Genomic DNA, 22,958 nt, shown 5'->3' with positions numbered 1-22,958 from the left:
TGCATATTGTCCTTTTGACTGACATGGGACAGTTCAGTAGGGCTGTGGCAGCTGTCAGAGGTCAAGCTGGCTGTTCCTGGCAGCTCAGCTCTGGCAGCCATGGTGGCTCATGTGGGGGCAGGAGCAGGCGGAGCAGGAGATTCTTCCCTTCCTCGTTCCCACAGCACAAAGGAGGGAGGCACATTACTGCCACTCCTTCTGCCTATGCACTTGCTTTTGCTGGTGGCAGCACTGGGGCTGAGGCAGCAGCAGAGCAGGTGCCTCTGTCCCTCCGGCTCCCCCTCCTTCCCTGTGCGCCTATGGGGGGTGCAAGATGTGCTGGGGGAGGGAGGAGTGCTGTTCTCCCTGCCCACATGGTAGTAAAGGCCATGCTCTCTAGAAGGGGCATCCTTGCTAGAGGGATTGGGGTCAAAGGGATATTGGGTGGGGTTATGAGGAAAGAGGGTGTTGGCATTGGACGTAGGGGTCAGAGGTTAAAGGATCAAAGGGCACAAGGGGCTGGGTTGGGGCCAGGTAGACTGGTAATGAATGTTGAAATAAAATATCACTGGTCCACCAAATGTTTGTGAATGGGCTTGCTGGTCCACAGCACATAAAAGGTTGGGAGCTACTGCAGTAGACTGTGTAGATGCTCTTTAATACAGAAGCTATTTGGAAAAGGTATAGCATGCGGGGAAGGATGGTCATAAGCAAGAGTAATTGGCCACTGCAAGATCCTTTATTTTATGCAGACATAACCTGTAGACTGGTCCTGACTGCTTCTTGGAAAGCATACTTGACATGAAGGAGAGGGCAACATCTCACTACCAGGCCTCTTCCTATCTGAGTGAAATCAGAGGAAGCAAATCATGATCTCTTTTTTTTTTTTTTCCTCATTGCTGTCTACATCAACTTGAGCAGGGCAAAACTTAAAGCCAGCCTTAGGTAGAAATCTCCTTAGTGCAAACTCTCTCCCTCTTTAAAAATTTACTGGCTACCTCCTGTAATCAGCCTGTGGCAAGTAAACCCTCTTTCATATAAGATATAGCTCAGGATCATGGAACTCAGAACAGGCCTGAAGAAAAGGCAATTACTGATATCTCTTTGGAGCTCTTACCACTGGAGTAAATGCAGTGGTGAAAAGCTCTAGTCTACAGAAATAAATATTATACAAGCAGTCCCCGGGTTACGTACAAGATAGGGACTGTAGGTTTGTTCTTAAGTTGAATCTGTATGTAAGTCGGAACTGGCGTCAGCCGCTGCTGAAACTGATCAGTTTCAACCGCAGCTGAATCTGGATGCCAGTTCTGACTTGCATACAGATTCAACTTAAGAAACCCAGGCATCCCCAAGTCAGCTGCTGCTGAAACTGATCAGCGTCTGATTCCAGGAAGCCTGGGGCAGAGCAGCTGGGGTGCTGCCGTGTTGGTCTGGAGCAGCACTGCAGGACCAACCCGGCAGCCCCCAGCTGCTCTACCCCAGGGGTAGGCAAGAAAAGCCTGGTCTGCGCGCCCCCCCCCCCCCCCCAGGGAGACGGGGGTGGGGACGCCCAAGTCCTCCATGGCTTTGCTCTGTCTCCCTGGTCTGCTGACCTGGGAGACACAGAGCAAAGCCGCAGAGCATGCGGGCAGCAGGACAGTCCAGGCATGCCGCGCTGTCCCACTGCTGGCGTGATCTGCGGCTTTGCTCCCCGTCTCCCTGCTCTGCAGGGAGACGGGGAGCAAAGCCTTGGAGCACGCCTGCAGCGGGACAGCCCAGGCACGCCTGGGCTGTCCGAGCCCCTCCGCGGCTTTGCTCCGCGTCTTCCTGGTCTGCAGACCAGGGAGACGCGGAGCAGCTTTTCTCGCCCCGGAGTAAACGGGCGGCAGGACCGCGAGGTCCCGCAGTCCGTGTCCTCTGGGGCGAGAAAAGCCGCGTTCGTAACTGCGGATCCGACATAAGTCGGATCCGCGTAAGTCAGGGACTGCCTGTAAGCTGTAACTTCCACTGCTAGTCAATTCTGCTTGCCTGATATTGGCAAATCCACAGCATAGACAAGACCTTAATCACATTACTTTAAAAGGCATAGATGAGGGCTGCTTCTTGTGTTTATAGGTTAAATATTCTCTGAGGATGAATGAAATTCACTTTTCTGGACATTCATATATATTTTACATGTGTGATTTAGTACAGCAATGTCACTGTACTAATCTTACTCTTCCTTGCAGAACAGGACTGTGCTTTACAGCTTCTCTAGTCAGTTTTCTGCTAGAACATGGACTTTAAAAAGGGATACTCTTCCGCACCTTCTCTTATTGTATAGCTCTGAAAAATGCAGGGCAGACAGTAACAAGTGCCCAGAGAGACACCTTCACTTACTATATGCTCCTGTGGAACTAGGGTCCTGGAACTTCCAAATTTAATCTGCTGAAAGGTAATTGGATAAGAACGACTAGAAAAGTTATGTGAAAGGAAACAGCAAATGAATTTTCTTTAGCTGCTGCTTATAAGATATGAAGACAACCCTCTGAACCTGAAATGTCAAGATCTTGCTTGGAGTAAGTTTTCTTAAACTGTATGGTAAGTTGGTTACTCACAGTGTGGCAGCTTTGCATGTTCCCAGTTATGGAGAGTAAAAGCATGAGTAGCTTCTTTCAAAAGGACAAAATAACTTTGACAAGGGCCATAGCAGTTCTTGTTTGTCAGCTTTAGCTACAGCACAGATTGAAGAAATTAAACTCTTGAACTGCCGTCTGTCATGATATTAGATCATTTCCCTTCAACAGGCTTAAAAGCAATTTTTGTTTTCCCCCAGCTGCCTTTACATTTACCAGCCATTTCTCACTTTCCTATAATCTTTAAATGCATTTTAGCAGTTTAAACCAGTGCCTTGAAATACACTTCTTGAGCTGTCTGGTTTCCATACTCTGTAATGAAGTCACTTGCTCTCCATTGTACTCCTTGTAAAGTCTCAGGGCTGGTGTTTTATCCTAACCCTGCCCCATCCCAGCCTATCATCATTCCTTTTTGGTTACAGAAGCCAAGGGAGGATTAAAAATTAGCTTCCTTCAGCTGGATATACAAAGTGCTGAATAGCTAAAGTTTTCTCTTTGACACAAACCTACTTTGTTTTAATGGAGACACCTTTTCAAGGTCACTTGATACTTACACAGAATAGATTTACTGATTTGTAATTATAGTCAATCTAGCCTTTATTGGCTTAAGGCATTCGTGAATCTGAACATACTGTAGGGTAGTTACTAATTTTACATCTAATGAATTACAGGTGACCTGCAAAGGAGCTGAAGCCTGTGTCTTATTTCTTTTTCCTATCAGGTTTTAACACTTTTGGGACAGAGGATTCCAATTAATTGGACAGAGTAGCATTGACAGCAGAAATCAAACAGCTGAAATTGAGGGAAACTGTTTTTCACTTAACTTTATTTCAGCTATATTAGCTGGCATGCCTCTATGCTGCTGGAGAATTTCAGCATTTTGTTCAGTTTTGCAACCTCTTCCGCTTTAGTTAAGATCTCAGAGCTCTGAGGCAAGATTTCAGTGCTCTTAAAAAAAAAAAAAAAAAAAAAAACACACCACCACTCCAGCAAAATAGGAAGAGGAAACTTTACATTCCTGATTTCTCAAGCAAAAACCTCGGATTTTGGATTTCCTTTCTGCACCATTACAAAGCAGCAGAAAAGAACACATTAAAACTGACATCTGCAGAGGAGTAAAAAGGTAGTGAGGGAGTTTAATAAAGCTACATGCATATTTTTTCCCTTTTATCAATTCATCCCTCTATGGCTACAAAGGATGGTATTGCTTTCTAACTCTCTACAGTGCTAGAACATACAAATCCACTTTGAGGGCGCGCCTACACAGCAGGGCAAAAGTAAAATTAAACTATACAACTTTAGCTAGGTCATGTGCATAGCTCAATTTCAAATAACTTAATTTGGCTTTTGGCATGGTCTACACAGCAGGAAGAAAACTTCCTTCAACTTCCCTTACTCCTTGTGAAATGAGGGATACAGGAGTCAGAAGTCCTCCAGCGTGATATTTCAAAAGCTTGCTGTGTACGTGCACATTTTATCTTGAAATGTCAGTTATTCTTAAACACTGCAGGGTCAATGTATGCTGAGGGAGCAATACATATGTTTATATACTAAAATGAAGGACAAGCTCCAAGTAAGGAGAAATAACAGCTGCTATTCTTCCTTTTCTCCCTACTTGGTACTTCTCAAGCAGGAGACACAAAAACCTAATTTCAAGTTGTTCCAGTGGCAGAGCTCGGCTTCTCTCAGCTAGATCCAGTTATACACTGAAACACCTGCTAGGAATTGCACTCTAACTTTCAGGTTAATTGGTATCAATTATAAGGCTTGTTAACTAGCTATATAAAAGCTGGTCCTAGAGCAGGGGAGTGAAAACTCAACCTCCCCAACCACTAGATCCAGCTCATGGCTCCTCAGGGGCCATAGCCAGGCTTCCTGCCTGCTCATCCCCACCTCCAGGAGCCATGTGCTGCTGTGAGCAGAGGTGAGCCAGGCACAGGTGGAAGAGGCTTTGCCTCTGCCCCCCAACACAATCTTGCAGCTCCCATGGGGTGGTTCTCCCCGCCCCCCCCACCACACACTCCCAGCATTCAGAGCAGCACATAGACCCCATAGTTTAAGCAGTCTGCAGGGACATGGAAGGGAAAGAGCCTACCGAGCAGATCTGGCTGGTAGCCACCCACGTTAGCAGATACTATTCCATGAAGAGCCATCTCTGAGTTGTAAGAACACTACTACAGTAAAGAAGATTCCTGTAGACAAACTGTCTCAACAGCCAGAGGATGGGGTTAAGAAAAAGCAAAGGAGGGTTTATTTTGAAGAGAAGGAATCATATTAGACTAGATTCCTAGTAGGATCATAGGCTTTTTAAAATGAATTGGATTAATAGGTACTTCTGTAGGATGGCTCTCTGAAGCATACACTCAGCTGTAGGCATCTGAAGTTAAAAGTAGCTGTAACATTTTTGTAAGCAGTAACTGTTAACATGTTATATACTTAAGGAATCCCCTACCCTACTTGTAGTTCTGCCCCCACTTAGGATGACAACTCTTCCCAACTCTGAACAGCAGTATTCCCCATTGGCTGCAGGGGAGTTGCTCCTGATTTACTTTAATGTAACAAGGAGAATCACTATATTTATGCTGAGAAGCATGGGCGTGAAGACAGCTTGTGGAGAAATTGTCCTTTTTCACTGTCAATGAAGGTCCAGATTTCTTTATAAGCCATTAAAAAAAAATCTTGCTTGACTCCCTGGAGAAGTCTATCAGGCTGAGATGGATGGCTTTAGGAGAAACTGTTTTCTGAACAGTGCTCTACTGTTTGCTTGGTTTCAGTTTACTGAACATTTTAATTTTGGAGAACTCACCTGTTTCAATGTGAAACTATTCTGCAGCAATATAGATTTCTCAGTCTACCCCTCCTAGAGCTTGCATGAAAAAAATGAATCCCTCTGTCAGAATAGAAACAAATACAACAGCCAACTCAATTATCCCCTTTAAAACTATCACTTCGCCAGTTACCTAGAAGCAGGAGCGAGCTGCCCCATGGCTTTTCTATTCTATTGGATTTCTACACATTGCTCCTTAAAACAAAATGCCCTGGACTGCATGTTCCTTTGCCTTGTCAGGCAAAAGAGGGTCAGCTGAGAAAAAGCACTACATTGGTACCATGCTTCTCTCTACTCCTGAAAATAGTTACCATTTTCATGGTGCTTTTGCCATTAATACAGCCCTTAGCTTGTGTTTACTGCTACTGACAGACTCCACCTGAATTAACACTAGCTTACAAAACCACTTTTGGTTTTGCAGCTGTTAACTGAAGTGATCAGCTCTAGACACACAAACTTTATTGGCTAGAAAGCAGCACAACTGTAATACACCAATAACTGAATGAACTTGGTGGCATAGCACTGTCTATGTGAGCCACGTTAGGGGACCAGAGCTTGGAGCTCAGATCCAGGTCTAACATAGTGGCATGCTGTGGAGACAATCTGCCTTTTGAAGAGAAGTTAATGGCCACACTGTTCCCTTGCTGATCAGAAGTAACGTGCCAGTCTTGGTAAATGGTGTTAATGAATTTCCTCACAGTACACTCGCTTCCATTTAGTTTCACACTAATTGTAGATAAAATATGAGAAGACATCACCAGACTGTTTTGAAATCAATTTGATTGATGAACTACATGAACGTCCTACATTCAGTTCTTGTGACCCTGCTCAGAGGGACTGTCGTTGTACGGAACCCTTCATATGCTCCCAGTTGTTATAGAGAGCATAGAGGCCAGTAAGCATCAAGCCTGCAATGCCTCCTCGTGCTATTCCTCTCAGTCCACCTGGAAAAAAAAAGAAATATCATTAAATAAAACCTATAGAAAGTGCAGCTCATTTCAGATTCTAAGAGGATCTTACGTACAAGAAATGGGAGGACAAGCAAACAACAGCCAGCAGTCAAAGCAGATGTGAGCTTCTGCAACAGAACTTTTTTGTATCAGGCCTTAGTCCTTTAATAAAGATAAACAGAACTGTTCCTAGTTCTTATTGTTCAGTTAATTTTGGAATAAACTGGGGGACTAGGATTAGTCATCAAGCATTAGAAGTGGATCAATTGACATTTCCTAGTATCAGGCCTTTGAGGTCAACGAAAAGGCAATGAAAAAACATTTTATCCAGCCACCACACACTCACATGGAAATACACTAAAGCTGTTGGTTAAAAAAATTCTACTACTAATGGTAAAATGTGAGTTTAGCTGCCCAATGATCGGAATATAAATCAGATGAAGTTTTTAGTTGTTTGACTATTCGTATTTCAGTTCTATGCACTGTTTAACATCCTACACTGTTAACCACTGTTACAGTACAGAAAGCTGAATTCAAGCAGTAAAATGGAGACTTCTGGGCTACGTCTACATTGGCATGATCTTGCACAAATACTCTTTAACACAAGAGTTTTTGCATTAAAGTATTTGCGCAAGAGCATCTACACTGGCATGTGCCTTTGTGCAAGAGCATCCGTACCAATGTAGACGCTCTCTTGTGCAAGAAAGCTCTGATGGCCATTTTAACCATAGGGTTTTCTTGCGCAAGAAATTCATGTTGCCTGTCTACACTGGCCTCTTGTGCAAGAACAGTTGCGCAAGAAGGCTTATTCCTGAGCGGGAGCATCATAGTTCTTGCGCAAGAAGCACTAATTTCACACATTAGAATGTCAGTGTTCTTGCACAAGAACTCCCCGCCAGTGTAGACAGGCAGCATGTTTTTGTGCAAAAGCGGCTGCTTTGGCGCAAGACTGCGCCAATGTAAACACAGCCCTGCAGTTTCCTAACATCTTAGAGCTTCCTTGGACAGTGTCAAGAATACTCTGCACATGCACTAGTATCAGGGACAGGATTCATAATGGTCACTGATTATTGGAACCTTCAGTGAGACAGCCTAAGTTTCAGACTATGTCCACACTGCAGGGTTTTTCTCCTGGAAAAGCTCTGCCATATTCAAGGAATGAGTCTGCTTTTCTGAAAATTTGGAAAGGCAGACGCATTTTTCTGGCATCCCTGTAAACTTTGTTCTATGAGGAAGAAGGGATATTCTGAAAGAGGGTTTTTTCCTGACATTTGGCCCTGTGCAGACAGGCCAAATGTCGGAAAAGCCTCTTTCGGAAGAAAAGCAGAAAAAGACACAAATTGCAATTTGAAATGTGCGTATCTTTTTCCGACTTTTCCCTGCAGTGTAGGCATAGCCTTCTAAATGGATTTGTTTTAAAGCTAGCTATGAACTGCCTGCTAGGTGGGAATCAGAAGTAATATCAGGGGAATTCCAAAAATTCTTCAGTCTTAAACAGAAAAAGGACAAGTGCCATGGTAACCTGTGCCTATTCACCAATTCCTCCTAGGGAATTAGTTGTCTCCTCTCTAAACTGCCCACGGTTTGGTAGGTTACTTGTGGTGGGACAAACCTGTTAGTTTAATCTAAACGGAGGCATCATTAAGCAGGATCTCTCTGAAGCTATGTTTTAAATCTATTTGCATTGGGATTAGGTGTGTAATAGAACCAGGAAACAGCAGAGGGACTAACTGATGACCTACCTTCTATAACTTTGTAGCCAGATTAGCTGTGCTTACATAAGCTACAAGGATCCCTTGTTTGTAGTTAGCCTCCTAAATAAGTGGGTTGTTTCTCAGAAGTACTGAGCATCCAAGTAGCTCCTTATAAAGCCTATGGAGGTGACGAATGCTCAGCAACACTGAAAATTATACTTACGTATCTAAAACAGGATGTAGGAGTGGCTTCTGTTTTTGAAAATTAGTCTTGGGCACACAGCACAAGAGGAGGTAAAGAGCTGGCAGGACATTTGTGCAGTAATCATCATGAGGAGAGGACAACAAAACCTTAACACCCATCCCATCCCGGAAAAACCCAAACGTAACCTTAGCTTGCGCTATGGGAAAGGATTTGCAAGGAGACTAAGTAACGGAAGGCTTTAACCAGTTAGGTATAAAGATAGATCAAAGGAATTTTCAAGATATCACCTATTTATAGAACAAAAACCAGGTACAGTAGCTAAACAATGTAAACCCTTTCTAAAAATCCCTTTCTCCTACAGAAGAGAGGGAGAGGTTGCAAGGTCTACACTGATTCCAGACACTACAAAGCTATTCATTTAAAAGACAGAAATGTTTGGTTGTTGCAATGAGTCGCCTGTCTAGCTATTTTTTGTGCAAGTTTGGACTCTTCAGCTCTGATGGCACTGCACTGCTTAGAACAAACCAAAGGCATCAGGTGGGTAGGCCAAGTCGCTGAGTAATGAAGCCTCACACAAGGCTTTACTGCCCACAACACTTCCGTGAGTAGAGTGGTCTCTGGGTATTCTTGGGCACCTTCCTGATAAGTGAAAAGAACATACTAATAGCTGGAGGTGTTAGCATTTGTTGAAGGCCTAGTTCCTATTGAGTTTCACAAGTTCCTTCTACTCTCCAAAGCATTCAGACACAGGAGTGCATTGCTAATGGAGCGTCCTCCCACTTCCCTCCAGTGAGCTCAATTCTAACTGGCAAACCGCAGTCCCACCAAACAAGTCACTGAGCAGGCTATGCTAAGTGTTCTGACCTGGACCTTGCTTCAGAATCACCTACCCCCATCCCAAGGGTGCAAACTAAGTGATAGGCTAAATTGCCACTCCCCCTCTGCAATCACATTCTGCTAGTCTTGATAGCAAGTTGCTTTGGCACACCCCAGGAGACATACGTAGTCATGCCATTATCTCACTTGGACATGTGCAAGGTGAGGCTCACTTCATTAAAAATTCCAATATTAAACCAGATCATTAAGGGTTAGACAAGTAAAAACAATTTAAGGAAACCACCAATGTTTCTAAGGATACATTCCCTATACCTTAAATCACCCAATGTGTGTCCTGGCTGCTTACCAGATCAGTGAGTGTGCATTTTTATTCTGTAGCATACTGGTTGCATTCAAAGACTACAACTCTCATTCACTGCCTCTTCACAAAACTGGAGCTGACAGAGCAGGGGGAATTGTGTACTCCTGAATGGGCACATTTTAGCTTATTCTTTTCACTGGATTATACAGAGATTTCAGGCAACTTTAATTCCTCCTCATTTTCTGAAAGTTTTAAAAAAGGAAAACTATGGGACAGGGGCTGAAAACAGAAAAATGTCAGCACTGATAACTGCTGGCTATTACTTTAATAGGTAGACAGTAGAAACACTATGCAAAAAAACCTAGTCTTACAAAACATACCAAATAGAACAAAGCAGCTAGTTACATCTAAACATGCCATGGATTCCAGCATCTGCCTCCCAAGTACTTAGAATGAGAAATCTTTCTTTTGAAGCCTATAAAAAAAAATAGCTTCCAAGGTTTAAAGGGCCTGATTTTCAGAGATAAGCAGCATTTTCAATTCCCACAGACTTAAAATGAAGCTTTAGTTAATTGGCATTTCTGAATCAGGCCCACACGTTGTTGGGGTTTTTTTTTTTAAACTTATCAGTGTCGTTAAATGTAGATCTAAGAACATTTTCTAAAAGTTCACTATTGTCCTGGGAAAGTTTTGAAAGCTTCCAAGATAGTAATTTCTATACCAATGGGCCTTTGCTGAGGGAAAGTTTTGGTGAATAAATGAAATTCTAGAGAAACAGTTCAGATTCAAATGGATGTAGCCGTATGCTATAGCCTGATCTATACTTAAAGCTTAGGCTCTGTCCACACTACAGACCTTACAGTGACACAGCTGTACTGCTGTAAGGTCTCCCATAGAGACATGTTTTGTGGACTCCACACTGACGCTTTTGTTGGTGAAACTTCTAGGAAGCACAGGTGCTGTGTTTGAAACTAGGAAACTAGTTCCTTTTTTGGTCTGGGTTAAGGGAAAGGCATTTTCTAAATAAACTAAATTTTCATTTAAAAAAACCCAACAACTTTACAGCACTATGATGGCAGTTAGCATCATATTCTATCTATTAACCAATGCAGTATCATCTTCATGAGTCTGCAGACAGCTTCTGTACTTCTGCTGGTGAAATCCAGAATGCTCCAAGCAGCAGTGAAGCTGAGGAAAGTGATCTATTTTACTCTGCTGCTACCTGAGAGAACTAGGAACAGGTAGAAGACAAAGGTAACTATTTAACCCTCAAATGGGTTGTCTTTGATCATCCTCTTGTGTGACTGAAAATCAGTTACTACTACCCATCTGTATATATAACATACCAATGTGTAGCAAGACAGGTCATAAAAATCTCTCCCCCCTTCCCTTCTTCTACCAGATGTGGAACATCTGTTGGATCAGAGCATAGAATTCATGTCAAGCTATCACCTAAGTTGTGACACTATAAAGGTGGCAGACCACACTTGTTGATCATTATGTTTGTAAATTATCTGAATGGATTTCAATTTACAGCTAGGAAGCAAAATCTTCTACAGTTAATTTTATCTTGTTTGTCTTCAGATATCAGCGCCTGTATCTGCAGCAAATTGCAAAATACCTCAAGAGTCTGTCCCTGAAGAAACAAAGGGATTAACCAAGAGAATTGCTACTTCCTAGTAGAGAACTTAAAAAGGCTAAGATTTTCATCAAGGAAACAGAAAACCTTGACTGAACAAAATGGGCCCCAGTTTGCAGTTTGTCTTCTATAGCTTCTTTTACAGCTGGACCATTTTTCTTGAACGTCTGCCCATTACAGTTACTTTAAATTAGTCTCTAGATCTGGCCTAATCAGACTTTGTATTGGTGGCAATGAAGTGATTAGCCCTGTTTTAATTAATTTAAAATTTGTTGATTTTCAAGGATGTGTCCTGTATTTTGAAAAGATGATTGGCCCTTTACTTATTAACATGTGACACTGCTGGTTCAGATGGACCTCCTGATTGCAACAAATATTTTAATTGCAGTAGACATGTGATCCGGAGACACTGATCAGGATCCCCATTTACAAGATGATGTACACATTAATAGAAACAGTCCCTCTCCCAAATGTCAGTTGTCCCTTGCTGTCCCCACAACAGCTAAATGCACTAAGCAGTAAAGAGGGGAAAGTTTCTTGCTGACTCAATGCACTGTGCAAAGAGCTTTGCCTTCAGAGCGGAACAGTTCAGTTGAAATCTGCCAAACTTGTTTTAAGCTTTACTGAAGTTTCCAGTGATTCTTGTTTTGAATTAAAAGAAAGGCTGCTCAATGAGCAAACTCACAAAGATAAGCTCACTTCGTAAGCATGAGTCTGAACATGTATGCATCATAACATCCACTGCAGTAATTCTGATCACAAGCGCTCAGCTGTTATTTCTGCCTATTTATAAGGAGTAAAATTCCCAACAGGTAAATTTTTAAACAAGGGGGATACCTTATTGCGTTTATGGGCATTTTTTGCTCATTTTAATCTACATGATGTTACTCTCTTCCATGGGGGGATTTTGGTATATCTTTAAAAGGAAGTGAGACTTTGAACTTGAGCTCATTTGAATCACTTCTCCATAAACTTTTACAATATCTTGCAACCCGAGGGGGAAGACGAAGAAGTGCTGCTGACAGGCTTTTTCCTGAGATTATAAATTAGTTTACAAGACTGCTTTTGGCAGGCAAAAAGTGGAGCAAAGGCATTCTACAAAATGAACAGCTTATGTGCCTTGATGGCCCAGAGTGTTTTCCCTATAATTCCCTACAATCCTTATAATACTGGTAACAGAAACATGAGCTTTCCTTTTGTCTATCACTAAATGTCTAATTGGAACATCCAGTGTAAAGTGTGATCCCAATATGTGTCCTGACAAGCTGCAAGGGTAGTGGAGCAGTTAATATTGTACTAACTAGCTGCAGTTCTAGTCTCAAATCACAGCATTTAAGCTTCTACCAAAGCATGAATAGAAAAGCTTGGAAAATGTTGTCCAGAGTGATCCGTGTATGCTTCCAAAGTTCATTCTTGTTTTGTTGCTTAAGAGTCATTTCTAAACATTTGCTAATCTAGACCTTGTTGATTATCTAAATTCTGCACAACAGTTCTCTATTCTAATCTTATGACATCTTTTGTACATTTTAACAGTGTATTTAAAACTCTCACAAGGACAAAACGTTAGTTTGGGGCATCAATTTTCTAAGTAGCAACAGAATGCACTAGACTGCAACAATGGCCAGTCCATGACCTATTTCTGGCCAGTTTTTCCTCTCAACAAAAGCTCAGCCAATGCAATTTAAAAATCCAGGCAATAAGCAAGCAGACACAGAAATGTTCAATCTCGCAAAGCTACTGCTGGTCTTGAATCACAATGCTACGTCCATGTATTGCTGAAAAAGTTAATGCCAAACATAGTATTGTATATATTTTTAACCTATAAATTGTGTCTATTAACTCATTGCTAAACGAAAAGAGGGAGACATGACACTTGTGTGCAGCAAGAACACAACCTCCGACACAAATGCATCACCCTGTTCGGATTATAAAATGGAGCTGATTCGGAAATTGGGCACTATCCTGCTTTTCCAGCTGCCAGTAAAAGGTGTTCATCATGTTCCCTCTCTTAACATGTAAGCCTCTCCAGGACATGTTAATTAAAAGTAGTATATAGTCCCTGAGCTCTTCACACAGCAGGCAAAGTCACGGTCCCCACCCTGAGGAGTTTAAATCTTTGTTAGACACGACATGACTGGTAGGGATGTTAGAAATCGGTTGTTTTAATAACCATGTAACCGCTAAGAATTTTACTTGGTTCCACCTGGGAGGTTGAGGCCGGCAGCCTGTGTACTCCCAGCTCCAATCCCAGGGAGCCCCTTACTGCTGCCTCTGTACCAGAGGCAGCAGGCAGCCCCTGTACACAGGGGGCCTGAAGGACAGGGGCTGCCACCACCTGTGTTTTCTTTATTTAAAACTCGGACCAGTGGGCTGAGAGACTCAGCTAGCCTGCTGGTCCAAGTTTTTAATTCAGAGCACGTGGGGAAGGAGGGACTGTTAACAGATAATCAGCTCCTTAGCCGTTAACGTCCCTAGTGACTGGTATGATTCAGTGAAATAATTGCTTGTTTCTGCATGGTACACATGAACAGTTTTGATCGGTCAGAATTAGATTTGAGAAACTGTGTTAGGCTATGTCTAGACTGCAGAGTTTTTCTGGGATACCAGTGATATTTATTTTATGAGGAATAAGCGATCTTCCGAAAGAGGAGGATTTTTTGACATTTGGCCCCGTGTAGATGGGACAAATGTTGGAAAAGCCTCTTCCGAAAAAAGAAGCGGAAAAAGATAAGCAAATTGCAAAGTGCGATTTGCATATCTTTTTCCAACACCCCTACTCTCCCGCCCCGCCCCGTAGACAATAGCCTTAATGAGAAGTGCATTTGAAAAGGAGGGTATAATGGATACAGGTAGAAGATTACTGGCATAAGGGCAGCAGGACAGAAAGGGGAGTATAGAAGCATTCAGGTGCATAGGGTAAACTATAGAGCCTGGAAAGATACAGGAATAAAATGAGCATAAAGCTCAAGTAGGAGTGGGGAGAAGATTCAGAGATGTGTGGAGACTAGAAAATGAAGAGGGAATGCATTCCTTTCAACAAATATGAATAGCATCGGTGATGTTCTCTTAAGGAACAAACTTCTCAAACGTAGGAAAGTTGCAATCACACTTATAGTATAGCAGCTAATAAAAGAAATGGAGAAAGTCAGTACGCTGAAGAAATACTACAAGGGAAAGGGTATCCATGCCTGTGTCATCTCAAGACAGGATTAAAGAAATACATGGTCCATAAGATGACAGAGGCGATGGATAAAGGTTTATAAAACAAATGATGTGGTAAAAATAAGTGTTATTTTTCCCTTCATACAACACACAAATCAGGGATCACTGATGACATTAAAAGGCAGCAGGTTCAAAACCAACCAAATGAAGTACTTCTCACAATGCACAGCCAACCCGTGAAACTTGTTGTGAAACACAAAAGTATAACTGGACTCAAAAAAGAATTAGATGGAGGATAGGTCCAACAATGGCTATTAGCCAACATACCAAGAGCATGGAACCATACCCCTGGCTATCCCTAAACATCTGATTGCCAAATGGAGGGACTGGATGGCCGGGATCACTTGATAATCTGCTCAGAGCTCCAGTATAAAGAGGGAGAAAAGCCTGTTGAGAGTCTACGGATTAAGTTTAGAGGCAGAAGCAATGGGGTGATGTTGTGCTTGGTGTCTGCTATAGACCACCAGATCATGTAGATGAGGCTTTCTTCAGACTACTAAGAGAAGCTTCCAGATCACAGACCCTGGTTCTCCTGGAGGACTTTACTCACTTTGTTGGGAGACCACTATAGCAGTACACAGACAATCCAGGAAGTTGTTGGAGAATGCTGGGGATAGCTTCCTGGCACAAGTGCTGAAGGAACCGACCAGGAACCATGCCCAGCTTGACTTGCTGCTCACAAACAGGGAGGAACTAATAGGGGAAGTAGATGTGGGTGGTAACCAGGGAAGTAATGACCATGAAACGGTAGATTTCAGGATCCTGACAAAAAGGAAGAAACAAGAGTAGCAAAATACACACCCTGGATTTCAGAAAAGCAGACTTTGACTCCCTCAAAGAATTGGATGGGCAGGATCCCCTGGGATACTAACACGTAGGGGAATGGAGTCCAGGAGAGCTGGCAGTATTTTAAATAAGCCTTATTGAAGGCACAGGAAGAAACCATCCCGATGCGCAGTAAGAAAAGCAAATATGGTAGGTGACAAGATTGGCTTACCAGTAAGCTTAAACACAAAAAGGAAGCTTATAAGAAGTGGAAACCTGGACAGATGACTAGGGAGGAGTATAAATATATTGCTTGAGAATACAGGGGAGGTATCAGGAAGGCGAAAGCGCAATTGGAATTGCAGCTTGAAAGGGATGTGAAGGGTAATAAGAAAGGTTTCTACAGGCATGTTAGCAATAAGAGGGTGATCAGAAAGGTTGTGGGGCCCTTACTGGATGAGGGAGGGTGACAGATGATATGGGAAAAACTGAAGTACACAATGCTTTTTTTTGCCTCTGTCGTCACAGACAAGGTCAGCTCCCAGACTACTGACTCTTTTTGGAGGAAAAATGAGGAAGAACGGCTCTTGCGCAAAAGGGTTTTTTTGCGCAAAAAGGAGCCATCTACGCAGCACTTTTTTGTGCAAAAACCTCTTGCACAAAAGGGGTCTGAGGGGTTAATGCAAATAAAGACTGCGACATATGCAAATGAGCACTCCATTTGCATTTCTTCTTGCGGAAGAGAATCGTAGTGTAGATGTAGCTTCAGAGTGCAATCCACAGTGATGTTTGATTCAAAGCCTTAATGGCTTAGGGAACAAGTTACACAACAAACACTAAGAACTTTGCAAAGAACGATGTAATTATATTTCCAAAATACAATATACTATATGTTTACTAATGTTTTAAAAACCTCCCAATTACCATACCAAATTCTCCATTCTCATTAAGAAAAAGGCTACTTAAAATTTTTTAGATTTTCATTTTTGTAATTTTATTTTTCTTTGCCATGGTTGTTACTATTACAGACAATACATACTTAGGGATTTTACTGTAATGCTAATGCCAATACAGACATAACAAACCTTGTGTATAGGGTAGACGTTGTACATCTTGACTTCAATAAGTCTTTTGATGCTGTTTCGTGACCTCAAAAACCAACTAGGGAAATATATTATAAATGGAGCTACCATAGGGTGGGTGCATAATGGTTGGAAAATGTTCCCCGAGAGTGGTTATCAGTGGTTCATGGTAAAGCTAAAAGGGCATATCAGGGACAGGAGAGTCTCACTAATACTTATGCTGGAGAATGAAACAAGTAATTTTCAAGGATTCTTTAGGGGTTTTTTTTTTTTTTTTTTTAAGAAAACAAGGCCTATCATAGACTTAAGTTCTGACAGTGAAACTTTCATAGGGTTTTACAGGTCAGATTTCCAAGATACTTTACTCCCTTAAACAATGTTTACTTCTCAGTCCTTTTGCTTCATTTTGCCTTAAGAGGCACTAAAGATTTTACAGTTATTGCTATAACAATACATTTAAGTGGCTATTGTGCATCTACTATATAGCATACCAGAAGCCTTACCAGGCATTGCTTGGTCCTTCAGGGCAGGTGGCTGGGTGTGGGTGGGGTGCAGGAGTCAGAGCAGGGGATGGTGGTTGGAGGACAGGGGTTGGAGGTCTGGAGGGGGAGGGGGCCCTCAAGGGGTGGGAGTAGTCAGTGGCTTCTCCCCAGAGTTGGTCTGAGAGTAGGTGGGACAGCGGGGGCCATGCAGCCCAGCCAGTGGCTGCTCGTTGTCCTCCTGTGGTCATTCTGGGGCCCATCCCATTGTCCTTGTGCAACCTAACCCTGACCTTGCTTTGTGTTATGATAAGAAGCAGCTGCATTCCAAATGTGGAGGTCCTAGCTCTTATCTTTTAGAAGGAGTTCTTAAGCAAATGGACTCAGACGGATACACAGACAGATGCAGAAACTCTCTCAAATATATAGTAGACAATATATTCTTCCATCAAACATTTCCATATTTTTAAAATGCTAATTCATACCCTAATTCATAAATGTAAAACTAGTCTGAAAAATGACTTTAAGAACGCGTTGTGGAGATTCATATTTGCTTAAATGACTTCCAGGTTAAATTTACATAGACAATTTTCCAGTCCTATAAACTCCACATGGCTTCTTTCATTCTCAAACACAAGTACTAATAGATTCTGCACACCCAGAATCACGCAACCCATGCAACCACATTCTCTTTAAAGGCTTTTAACAAATAAATGTGATATACAGAAAGCAGTAAAACAGCTCGCATTCTTTGCTGTGTTGGTTAACACTGAAGCCCTGTGTATTTATAGTTGCAGCTGTGGAAACAACTTTGCTGAGCAAAAGTACACCCCTTTTATACAGTCACTTTTCAGAGCAGAATTGCACTTTAAAAACCTACGTTTTCATTCACACGTTTGACAGGATAATATAAATATTTTTGTGAGTCTACCTGTGCATTTGTATAGCATTCCTGTCATGGTCCCAGCAGCTATTGTGTTCAGGTCATCTTCTGCACCTCGTGTTTTCTCTATGACGACTCCAAATGCGCTGTAAAGCAATGCTGGGAGAGAAATAAGTTATTGGTAAAATATCAAAACATTTACACCAAATTACCTGCAAATGACATACACGTACTAGAAGAGATAAAATTAACCAGGCCTTGAATTGTGGCCTCACTACAGCTTTCAGAGCTGTACATCTGGAGCTCATCATTCATATTTTGCATTTCTTGTTGAGTCTTTGCAATGTCCTTTTACTTCTACCATAAATGCCTTAAGACTGCATCTTTTGTCTTTTCAGTCTTTAATGTTTCATCATTTCTGTTTTGTAAGGAAGACATCGATACCTTATGCACTTAGTTAACAGGAAAGCATTGATCTGAAGAACAGTCTCCATGGCCAAAAGGAATCTATGAATTCTTAGTAAGGGTGCATGAGCCCATACCAGCAAACAAACTAATCTCTGATATAACTTAACAGTATCTAAAATCTTCATATAGGGCAAAGACTAATAAAGAATGTCATGCCACTCAAAACAACAGACACAATACTGTTAACTATTCTTGCTGCTCTAAAAGCCAGTACTTATTCCTCCCCAAACAGGCTCAATTAAAATGCTACTTAATATGAACAAGGATACTGATCTGGCCTTAAGTGTGCAGTGTTATAGGAAAAAACTCTTGTTCTACAGACTCCTCTGAAATGGATCACTCCATAAATGGACACCTGTAACAGTGCAGAACCATCTTTGTTTTGCAGAGACTCTTGAAAACTAACACAAACAGTCAAGTGGGAAAGGAGAGGGTTGCTCCTTATTGCTGACACACACACACAAGGCACTCCACATGGAGAAAAATCATGGCGCTTCCACAGCACCTAAAACAGGAAAACCAATTCTCATGTCATGCCTGGCACTCCTAAGGAGTATAATATGCTGACTAGAAAGGTCATGTTCTATAGGAAATTTGCACACCAGAAGGCCACTGGAATGCATGCCAATATAACTAAGGCAAACACTGAAAAGGAAGATTACTCAAGAAAACAAACACAGCTGTTAAGAATTTGTTAATATTTCACTCATGACACTAGAACCTTGAACTGCAACATGCAGTACTTTTTCCATAGGCATGTTTTCACTATATGGTTTCCAGTCTGATAAGGTAACCATATTTTTAAAATGATAATTCATACCCTAATTAATAAATGTAAAACTAGTCTGAAAACAGGTAAATCTAAGAGAGAACTGTCATTATGAAGTTTTAGTACATCTTGTTCAATATCCTGTCTGACAATGGGAAACAGGCACGTAAAATCCTGTTTAATCAGTTAACCGGTTGAACCGAGGCAGGAGGATGGCTCAGGCAGGCTAGAGCACCTTCCACCCGTGGTGCAGTGGGACAGTATCCTTGAGCTGCTCCAACCTGGCCAAGCTGCCAAGTAAGCATAACCAGTGAGCATTACCCAGTAAGGGTGATGCTTAACGGTTAATCATTCACATCCCTAAAGGCAAGTACCAGAGACTTCAGATGAACAGCAAGCAAAACAATCCCGCACGAGCAGATATCGGGTAATCTGCTCCCCACATCATGTCATCCAGATTTCTAACAGTTGGGCTACGTCTAGACTGGCATGATTTTCCACAAATGCTTTTAAAGGAAAAGTTCTTCCGTTAAAAGCATTTGCAGAAAAGAGCGTCTAGATTGGCACGGACGCTTTTCCGCAAAAGCACTTTTTGTGGAAAAGCGTCCGTGCCAATCTAGATGCGATTTTGCGCAAGAAAGCCCCGATTGCCATTTTCGCCATTGGGCTTTTTTGCGCAAAACAGTTTTTAGCTGTTTACACTGGTCCTCTTGTGCAAAAACATTTCCGGAAAAGGGCTTTTGCCCGAACGGGAACGTCAAAGCATTTGCGCAAGAAGCACTGATTTCGGACAGTAGATCGTCAGTGCTTTTGCGTAAAATCAAGCGGCCAGTGTAGACAGCTGGCAAGTTTTTGCGCAAAAGCAAGCGCTTTTGCGGAAAAACTTGCCAGTCTAGATGCAGCCTTACAGATTGGCTTAAATCCTGAAATACAAAGTATGTTCTCCAAAAATTGGTGTAAATTAATTATGCCTCAGGATATCTGTGAAGTTATCCAATCCCTTTTGGGACACCTTCAATTCTTAGTATCAACTTCCTGCAGCAATTTATTCCCTAGTTTAATCAAACATTCCATACAAATAAATCACTGATCAGGTTTTTTTCCCTTCACCTTGCTATTTCATTGAAACCCTCATCCCTTGTTCTTGCATGAGAGAGGGAGAACAAAAGTCCCTGATTCACATTCTCGCCACAAGCTATCATGTCCCAACTTCTTAGTCTTATTTTCTGAAGGTAAACAACCCCAAACATGTCCATCTCTCTTCAGGCCATTGATCATTCTTGCTGCTCTCCTCCGGAGCCTCTTTAGTTCTGTAATGTCCTTTTAGGATATGTCTACACTGCAGCTGGGAATCAGCCTCTTAATCTGAGTAAGACTGCCTTGTGATAGCAGGTTGAACATAGCAATGTGGACAATACAGCTCAGGCTTTCAAGTTTAAGGGGTTGTGTGGCTTGAGAGCCTGAGCTGCAGCCTGAGCCCTGTTAACTTGAGTCTACGTACCCAGGCTGGGAGGATTGCTCCAAGCTGCAGTTCAGACATACCCTAAGAAACTGGACGGCTAATACTGTACACAGTATTTCACCTTTGATTTATGTAATATTATAATCTTAATTATTCATAATCCCATTCCTTTATGTATCTTTAAGTTTTTTTTAGCTACAGCTGCCCCAAAGCAGCGCACTTCTTTGAGCTTCCTACAGCACCCCCAAATCCCTTTCTTGGGTGGAGACAGCATATACGGAATTCTAAATTACCTAATCTATACATGTCCCTCTAGTGTGCATCACTACTTGGCATTTAGCAATACTGAATTTAATTTGCTATCTACAATACTGGGAAGAGAAATACAAATATATCATTTTAGGTTGTCTATTGTCCTTAATTACTCCCACTAATCCTTGTTTTTCTTGCAGGCCCACTGATTTTTGTTCAGTCTTCTTACTTCTGATATACTAAAACAAGCCTTTAGTTTGTTATTTACACACATTTAGCTATTTGGTCTTCAAAATTCATTTTGAACTTTCAAATTTCTCTCAATGTTTGCTGTATTTTTCAGAGACCAAAAAATGGTTACTAATTAATGACTAAGCAATTGTCATAAAACAAATGAAAGACTGACAGAGAAAGGTCAAAAGCTTCAGAGGGGTAGCCAAGTTTTAAGTTTTTCCAGAGTAAGGTCAAGTTAATTCTACAAAAGTCACTGTTCAGAAGACTAGAGAATTTGGATGACCAACTTCAGACACCAGAAAGGGACTGCATTTTCAGACAGTGCAGAGCACCAGTCTCTGAAAAATTGGGCCTTCTAGAGGTCTTAAAATTGAGATCCAAAATAACCAGGTGTTTTAATTGGCTTCAAACTCTTTCTTCATTGTTTAGTTTGAGATAAGTTTGACTTACCCAAGGATCCCAGAGTGTTAGCCCATAGAGCGCCTTGCCTTGTTACCATGTTTAAAATTCTGAAGATTAAAATAAAAGCATTGTATAAGTTTCATTAAACACCTTATTTAATAATCAGGTCCTATGGGCTCCAATCAAGATGATACTAAGCACTATGTAATACATATTTAATTCTATATATTTAATATGACAACTACAATATGAGGACCCAATATAAAGTCATTCCATCATCAGAGGAAACCATGTATTCTTAAAACTTGCTCATTTCAGGAGTCAATTTAAAATATTTGACTTCTGGTACTGCTGTTCAGTTCAAAACAAGTTTCTGTTATTAAAATGTCCCTTTCCACTTCTGGAAGTGCAAAGTGACAGTCAAATGCCAAATGACATCTATTAGAGTGCTTCTAAATGATACCATAGTACTGATCTTCTAGTCACACCAGGTGTTAGGCTTTGTGTATACTAGCACTTTTGTCAGTAAAACTTGTGTAAATTATAGACAAAACAAAACAAAAAACCACCACCCTCACAGACATAAGTTTCATGAGTAAGGTACCAGTGTGGTACTATGGTGGCAGGAGACACTCTCTGCATAGCTACTGCTGCTCATTAGAGATGGTTAATTATGGTGATGGGAGAGCTCCTCTCCACCAGTGTAGAGCAGCTACACAGGTGACCTTATAGTGGCAGACCTACAGTAGTAAGCTGTGCTGCTCCAAGGACTGTTGTGCAGACCTAGCCTCTGACTCACTCCCCTAATAACTTAAGACATGGGAATGACAGGAGGGAACTGGACAAGGAAGCCAATCAATTTTCTTCTTGCCATGTCATTTCTACCACGGATACTACAAATAAAAAATTAGCCACTCAATGCTGAGTACAAGTATTTTGCCCGGTCAGGACCTAAACAAAATGGAAAATATCTTCTTTCCAATGTCCCGCACCACCTGGCATATTCTTCTCCAAATAACCCAACTTCTCAGTTTTAAAACTTTATTATACTATAATTGTGAGTGACTTGCTAGCTGCGTTACAGCAATATTAGTTGTACTGTGGCCAGTGGCCTGGCAGCAGCCCCTGCCAGGGCCAGGATATCAGTTGGTCTGGTAGCAGGTGTTGACCACTCCTGGTCCAGCAAACTCCCTCATTTGGAACCAGTCATGTCCAAAAAGCGTAGGATCATGATGGTCAAACCTGAACCTATTTAATCATCAGCAGGGCTTGACAAACCATGGAGAAATCCACTTGTCAGCCCCACACGCGCATGTGCCAGACCCTCTCTGCACATGCACGCACCGCCGGTGAACGGGGCGACCGGCTGAAATCTACTCTCCATGGGCGAATAGAATATGTCGAGCCCTGATTATCAGCACCAACTACTGCAGTACAATAGGTATCTTTGACCCAGTTATGACTTAGTGTGCTCACTTGTAGCTTAAGAGACAGCAACATAGGCTGACAATTACTTGATGAGAGCTTCCAGGTAGCCAGCGTTCCAAGAGCTGAAGCTGGTAGGCCCAGCAGCTGGCACTTGTTCTTGACGTCAACACTGAACCAGCACCCAAATATGAGGCAGTGTAGTGAAGACTGAGAGGGTGGCTAGTTTGAAGAACAACTATTTCACTAAAATGGAAGCATTTGAAATGGTCCAACATGCATGTTTTAGTAACAACTGATCGTACTGGGACACGTTAGGCTAAAAGAAAATTGCAGTATATTTAAAAGATGATTAAAGGAAATAATTCTACATATTTATTTGCTCCTGCAGTCATGTACACTATAAGAACTTAAGAAATTTAATGTTTCATGTGTGCTTCCAGACAGATTTGCACTCAAGAGTGAAGGCAAATTATTAGCACATTCTCA

At 41.8% G+C, this 22,958-nt stretch overlaps 1 protein-coding gene across 1 annotated transcript in view; it reads right to left on the bottom strand.

The window, feature by feature from the left end:
- Positions 1 to 5,842: 5,842 nt before the first annotated feature.
- Positions 5,843 to 22,958, bottom strand: part of LOC102450673 (mitochondrial import inner membrane translocase subunit Tim23) — a 29,455-nt gene continuing 12,339 nt past the window's right edge. The window contains exons 5-7 of the mRNA XM_006112397.5: positions 21,093 to 21,151; positions 17,506 to 17,616; positions 5,843 to 6,344 (exon numbers count right to left, since the gene is read on the bottom strand). Of these exons, the coding sequence (XP_006112459.2) occupies positions 6,229 to 6,344; positions 17,506 to 17,616; positions 21,093 to 21,151 (286 nt within the window). The 3' untranslated portion in view covers positions 5,843 to 6,228. The remainder of the gene's footprint in view (positions 6,345 to 17,505; positions 17,617 to 21,092; positions 21,152 to 22,958) is intronic.

This window comes from Pelodiscus sinensis, chromosome 8, assembly GCF_052426305.1.
Source record: "Pelodiscus sinensis isolate ZL-2025 chromosome 8, ASM5242630v1, whole genome shotgun sequence".
NCBI lineage: Eukaryota > Metazoa > Chordata > Testudines > Trionychidae > Pelodiscus > Pelodiscus sinensis.
This window is presented reverse-complemented; position numbering and strand designations above follow the sequence as displayed.